General features: G+C 33.7%; 1 protein-coding gene across 1 annotated transcript; it reads right to left on the bottom strand.

Moving 5' to 3' along the window:
• Positions 1-227: 227 nt before the first annotated feature.
• Positions 228-3,257, bottom strand: LOC134694135 (ankyrin-1-like). The gene has a single exon (XM_063555130.1). It carries the CDS (start codon positions 3,255-3,257, stop codon positions 228-230), a length of 3,030 nt encoding a protein of 1,009 aa, XP_063411200.1.
• Positions 3,258-7,236: the final 3,979 nt, after the last annotated feature.

The following is a 7,236-nucleotide window of genomic DNA, read 5'->3' as shown; positions in this document are numbered from 1 at the left end:
AGGATCACTATTATGATTTAACAATAGTTTAACAATTTCAGTCTGACCGGCCGCTGAAGCGATAAACAGAGGTGATTCATTGTTTTCATTGCAAATATTAGCATCACCATTATGATCTAACAATAGTTTGACAATTTCAGTCTGACCGGCCGAGGAAGCGACCAACAGGGGTGATTCATTGTCTTTATTGCAAATATTAGCATCACTATTATGATCTAACAGTAACTTCACAAGATCAGTTTTACAGATGCAACAAACAAAGGAGATTCATTGTATTTACTGCATATATTAGGATGACTTTTATTATCTAATAATAGTTTGACAATTTCAGTGTGACCGTAGGATAAAGCGACCAGTAGAGGAGAATAGTCATTTGTATTACAAATATTTGGATCACTATTATGAGCTAACAATAATCGTACAATTTCAATATGACCGTTCAAACACGCAGCAAAAAGAGGAGATTCGTTGTCTTTATTGCAAGCACCAGAATCACTATTATGATCTAACAATAGTTGAACAGATTCAGTATGACCATGAGAAGAAGCTACATTTAGAGGAGATTCATTGCTTTTATTACATATATTAAGATCACTATTGTGATTTAACAATAGATTTACAATTCCATTATGACCGGCAGAGGAAGCGACCAACAGGGGTGAATAATTGTTTTTATTACAAATATTAGGATCACTATTATAATCTAACAATAGTTTTACAATTTCAGTGTGACCTTGAAAAGAAGCCATAAACAGAGGTGATTTCTGGTCTTTATTACAGATATTAGAATCGCTATCATGATCTAACAACAACTTTACAGTATCAGTATAACCCTTACAGGAAGCTATAAACAAGGGCGATTCATTTTCTCTATTACATAGATTAGGGCGACTCCTATGATCTAACAATAATCTAACAATCTCAGTAAAGCCCCATCTTGACGCAGCAAAAAGTGGGGATTCACTGTTTACATTACACACATCAGGATCACAATTATAATCAAACAATAATTTTACAATTTCAGTATGACACAGAAATGAAGCAACAAATAGAGGAGATTCATTGTATTTATTACATTCATTAGGATTGCAATCATTTTCTAACAATAATTTTACAATCTCCGTATGACCGCATTGTAAGGCAGTAAAAAGAGATAATTTGGCACATTCGTTACAAATTTGAGCATCACTATGATAACATAACAATAATTTAACAACCTCAGTATATCCCCAAAATGAAGCAATATACAGTGGTGATTCAAAGTATATATCATGTAAATGAAGAACAGAATTATAATCTAATAAAAGCTTTAAAATATCAGTTCGACCTCGTCTTGAAGCGGCAAACAAAGGTGATTCGTTGTATTCATTACATATATTCAGATCGGAATTATGATACAATAATAACTTGACAATCTCAACATAACCCCTTAGAGATGCAATAAACAAAGGCGACTGATTGTGTTTATCACAAATATCGGGATCACAATCATTATCCAACAATAATTTTACAATATCAGTATTACCATTTTGTGATGCGATAAACAACGGCGATTCTTTCTCTTTATTACATGCATGAGGATCACATTTATGTCGCAACAATAATTTAACTATCTCTAAATAACCCTTGTGTGTTGCAATATGCAAGGCTGATTGCCCGTCCTGATCTAATGTGTTTGGATTATTGTTATTTTCAAGCAGCAATAATACGATCTTAGTGTGACCCTTCAATGCAGCTATATGAAGTGGCGTTTCATGATCCCCCTTTTTACAAATACGACAATCAACGTTGTATTTTAATAACAATTTCACAATCTCATAATGACCTTTAGATGTAGCTCTACACAAAAGTGATTCGTTGCTTTCATAACAATAATTAGCATAAAATCTATATTCTATTATCAATTGTACAATTTCTATTTTTCCGTAATCTATTGATTGAAATAGCAGTGATACGTAATTTTCATCGCACAAATTTGAACCAGAATTTTGTTCTAAAAGCAATTTCACTATTTCATAACGACCATTAGCAACTGCAATTATAAGCATATCTAAATAAAACATCATATTGAACTTTGTATGTGACGTACTCATTCGTGAAGTTTCATCGTATGGAAAATAATCTTTATGTTGATTAAGCAGTAATTCTACAATATCATAATAACCCTTCTCAATGGCTTTATGTAAAGGGGCCTCTAAACTTGACTGAGTATATTCTTTCTGGATATAAGCCAGTTCTGATGTATTGGAATTAGCTTTTTTCTGTAACAACAATTGAACAATATCCTTGTAACCTTGATTTGAAGCTATAAGCAAAGGTGACGCTATAAGGTAACAGTCAGTAGAAAAAACAGGTTGAACATTCTGACCCAACAATAGTTTTACAATTTCAGTATAACCTTTACTTGCAGCCACATGAAGAGGTGATACTTTGTACGTTTCATACGACTCAAACCGGGACATTTTTCTACTTTTTAAATTTTGCATGTACGTTTCAACTGTTAATGGATCAATGGTGCATGGTATTGTGGAAGCAATTGGGAAGGAGTAAGTTGTTTCACATTCGTTTATACAAACGTCATATCTCTTCGAATGGCAAGGATCTGAACTGATATAGGTACAGTTACCATAGATACCGTTTACAGTAATTCCTGGATAATTCTTTTCAATATGATTTAGAAAATTGAAACAAGCATGCACATTTGGATCAGCATATTTTTGTAATAGTAGTTCAACGATGCTAGTGCATCCTTTACAAGACGCTTTAAACAGAGCAGTTTCGCCATCCCAATGTATCTGGTTTAAATCTACATCTTTTGTCAACAGAATGGATACAATGTCGCAAAAACCGAATTCGATCATAGACATTAACAACGAAAATACTATTTTAGCTGGTAGTGAGTTAACTACAATCTTTGCAATACGATTTATGAAATTAGAACGAAAGGCTATGTCATTTAAATTTGGATTTGAAAAAACAGTTTGAAATAAACCCTGTTCTGCATCTTTTTTCAATCTTTCAAAATATTTGTTTTCCCTTTCAGGCGAGATTTCCACTAAATTTGCATGCTTCATGGTTTCTCCCAGTAAATTTTTAAATACAAAACGATCACGTATGACACATGGGTGTGCTATTTCGAGCATAAAGTCATACACATGTTTACCACAGAAATGCACAAAAATCTCAAATACCTTATCATGGATAAATGTGTATGCAGCGTTTATTTTTTTAACATATGAATTCTTTAGTTTTTCCATTTCTAGTTTTGCAACTTCAACTGAAAACTTTGATTTTACGTTGAAATTATCAGATAGGTCTTCAAGTTTTGTTTTAATCACACATTTGTCAATAAATAAATTTTCCGGAACACAGTTATTATAGACAACAAACAGAAATAACGTTGCAAATGTAATTTGGTCAGATGATGTGAAAAGCAAATAAAGCTCGTCCTCTACGGCTGGTATCGGGTTTGAAAAAAACTTTACTATACAACCAAAATTATGATTTGAATAATATCGACAAAGAACTGGAAAAAAGTAAAATTTTGAAAAGGTGTTCGAAGATTTGAGATCTCTTATTTCTTGTTTTGTTAAATATAAATTTGCAATGCGTTCCCTTTCATCTTCGGTCAAGCAATAATCGGCTGATATAAAGTCACAATGAAAGTCTGCTAAAACACAAACAGTTTTTGCTATTCGATGTTGAAATATGTGTGTTCTGCACGAAGCTAACAGCTTTGCTTGATTGTAATTTAAAATTCTCTTGATGTCATTGGACATATTTAACCATTTAATTGCTTTATTTTCATCGAATGTAGCTATGCCAAACACATCATCTATCACAAAAACTTGTTTACAATCTGGATCGTAAAATTGTCTTATATCTTCAGGGTTGTATACAATAATTATGGCGTATTCGTGTTTCAAAGCCAATTGCAAAGCAATGTAATGGATTGCAGTAGATTTACCACATCCCGATGGTCCAACTGCTACTGCAACGTTATGTGTTGTCATAATTTCACTTAATCGTCTTATTGCTCTTGTATCTGCAACATTTTCTTTTTTCCATTCACCTACTGTGTCTTCGCATATTTCTATAAAAGAATATATGATAATGTTAGTGTTTGATATAAATTTACAATAATTCAAGTTAAAATATAGTTATAAAGGTGCACGCCCGTCCCGCCATACTTTCGAAAATGACCCTTCCCCAAATGAAAAAAACCCAACAAAACTCTAAAAACTAGAAATCTAATATTTCACTCAAGAGCAAGGGGCACTTGGGTGATGTATTATGATTCTAGTATAGTTATTATGTAAATTATTAAGTTAATGTTATCAGAAAAAAAAGACTGACCTTAATTTGTGTACAAATTTATAAAGTCAATATCAAATTTAAAAGCTGGTTATCTTTGATGAGTTTATTTCCATTTCGCAAAAAAGGCAAAAAATAAACGATCGGCAGAATCTGTAAGATTTCGACGTTATTCCGGAATAAACATTATGCAATGTATCGCTAGCAACAAAACACTATTCCTATCTTTAAACGAAAAAACATTCCTGTCCAAGTACTAGAAAACTGGGCCCATTGACAACTGGAAACGATTATAAAATGTACTTTTATTTCATTTATTTCAATTTAAACTAGGACGTCTCTAGATTTCGAGGGGTTGGACCGTCTTCAAAACTAGTTGGACCAGAACATGGTTGTGTTCATTTATCGATTCGAAAAACAATGCACGTATTAGCAACTTGAACGCTGTACGGAGATAACTAGGACCCGGCATCACGGAGATTGAACCAATCTATACTAGAAAAAAGCACTAACCCGAGAAATTTATCAACGTTTTATGTTTTTCTGTTGGAATTGTTGAACATTTTCAATTTTTGGCCTTTTTATCAATTGATATTCGGTGTGTGCCAAAGCTCTTTGTAAAAGGCCTTACTTTGATTTATAATTGTTAACGTTTCATTGATTTGGACTTGAATGGAGAGTTGACTTATTGGCACTTATACGACATCTTTTTATTAATTTGGAGAATATATGCGGTAACGACGAAATTTATATAACGACATTGACTATCGATGAAGGTCTAGCGCGGTTGGGAGGTCAACCGTACAATAACTGAATTGTAGGCTCCTGCAATCCAGATTTTGAAATGGTTTGAGTGTGAACAAAGATCTGTTACATTACACCTTAATGAGACAAAAAGTTATATTTACACATCTTTTAATCCATCTCCATCAGGAATATGACAGTTCTTGTCCTTTCGTTTTTTGATGCGTTTTGTTATTTGATTTTGCCATGTGATTATGGAATTTCGGAATTGATTTTCCTCTAAGTTCAGTATTTTTGTGATTTTTCCTTTTTTTTTTGTAGACAAAACGTGCGTCCAGTGTATCAGATTTTTAACTCTGTTATCTATGATGATTGAGTATATTCCTAATATTCAGAATTTTTGATTATCACCTTATTAGTATCATTTCATCTTTTGGTAATGGTTTGATAGAAATACTTATAACAAAGGAGTAGTTGAAAAAAAACTTACTTCTCAACCCTTTTGGGACTGGGTTTAAACTTCTACTTATGTTCTTTAACTCCGTGATGATTTCCTTATCATTGGCATCCAAATGACGTTCTTTCAAATGGTTGCAACGTTCTACAAAACTAGTGCCACCAAGTCTCATAATTGCCTTGAACGATAAATAACAACTTGAAAACTGTATTATTCAGAGACTTTACGAACAGTAAATTTCTTATATTTGCGGGTAGCTTCTAATTGCCTTTGATTTACTAACTGAACCACATATATTTGAGAATGGAAATAGGGCATGGGTCAAAGAGACAACAACCCGACCACAGAACAGACAACATCAGAAGGTCATTAATATGACTTAAATGCAGCGAGAAACTCCCGCATCCTGAGGTGTGTTTCAGCTGACCCCTAAACAAATGCTTATTTAATCTTGTTTCTGGCTAGAAATATAAAGTTGTTAAATAAACTGTAATCTTGCAAAGTCATTTGTTAGTTGAAAACAAATGTAAATCACTGATGATCGGGTTGTTGTTTCTTTGACACATTCCCCATTTCTATTCACAATTTTGTGTGTCCAACAGCACCTGTATACGGAGTATATATCTCCCAATTGATACGATATTTCCGTGATTGCAATTCCTATCATGATTTTCTTGATAGAGGGTTGCTGCTCACAAGGAAGCTATTAAACCAAGAGTTCCAAATGGTGAAGTTAAAATCATCCCTTCGTAAATTTTACGGACGCCATCACGAGTTGGCTGACCGTTATGGAATAACCGTATTACAAATGATATCGGATATGTTCCTTACGTCGTAACTACAATCCCCTTCCCTTTCATGAATGTGACCTACCGAATTAGACTATTTACCGGATTTGTAATCACATAAGCAACACGACGGGTGCCACATGTGTCGCAGGATCTGCTTACCCTTCTGGAGCACCTTAGATCACCCCTAGTTTTTGGTGGGGTTCGTGTTGTTAATTCTTTAGTTTTCTATGTTGTGTCATGTGTACTATTGTTTTTCTGTTTGTCTTTTTAATTTTTAGCCATAACGTCTTTGAACGTTGTCAGTTTGTTTTATGTCTATGAGCTTGACTGTCCCTTTGGTATCTTTCGTCCCTCTTTTATTCTTTACAGAGTTTGTCTTTAGTGCCGTGTAGAGACAGTAGAGTGCCTGCCCGTGCTTTAGGTATATTATCTTCTAATATATACTTGATTCTGGATTGTTTGCCCGAGCGATGTTCATTGCTCAATGGTCGGGTTGTTGTCTCTTTGACACATTCCCCATTTCCATTCTCAATTTTATATTTCCGATTTATAGATAACGAAAATAGTAGTTTATCAATGTTTAATCGAAAATCACTATACCATTGAAGCAAAAAATAACTGTGGGACCTGATACAGTAGCGAGACAAGATGCAAGTGCAGGATAAGAGTCATTGTTATATTATTGTTCGTTTCTCTGTGTGTTGCATTTTAACGTTGAGTCGTTTGTGTTTTCTCTTATTTTTGAGATATTGAGATAAGACGTTGCACGGTACTTGTCTATCCCAAATTCATGTATTTGGTTTTCATGTTATATTTGTTATTCTCGTGGTGTTTTGTCTGATGATTGGTCAGTTTCTGTGTGTGTTGCGTTTCGGTGTTGTGTCGTTGTTCTCCTCTTATATTTAATGCGTTTCGCTAGGTTTTGGTTTG

This window comes from Mytilus trossulus, chromosome 13 (assembly GCF_036588685.1).
Source record: "Mytilus trossulus isolate FHL-02 chromosome 13, PNRI_Mtr1.1.1.hap1, whole genome shotgun sequence".
Classification (NCBI taxonomy): domain Eukaryota; kingdom Metazoa; phylum Mollusca; class Bivalvia; order Mytilida; family Mytilidae; genus Mytilus; species Mytilus trossulus.
Note: the sequence above shows the minus strand (reverse complement) of the source record. Positions and strands in the feature narration are given on the sequence as shown.

Excerpts from the sequence above, each read along its gene's own strand:
- LOC134694135 (XM_063555130.1), bottom strand. The coding sequence starts at position 3,257 with ATGGAAAAACTAAAGAATTCATATGTTAAAAAAATAAACGCTGCATAC.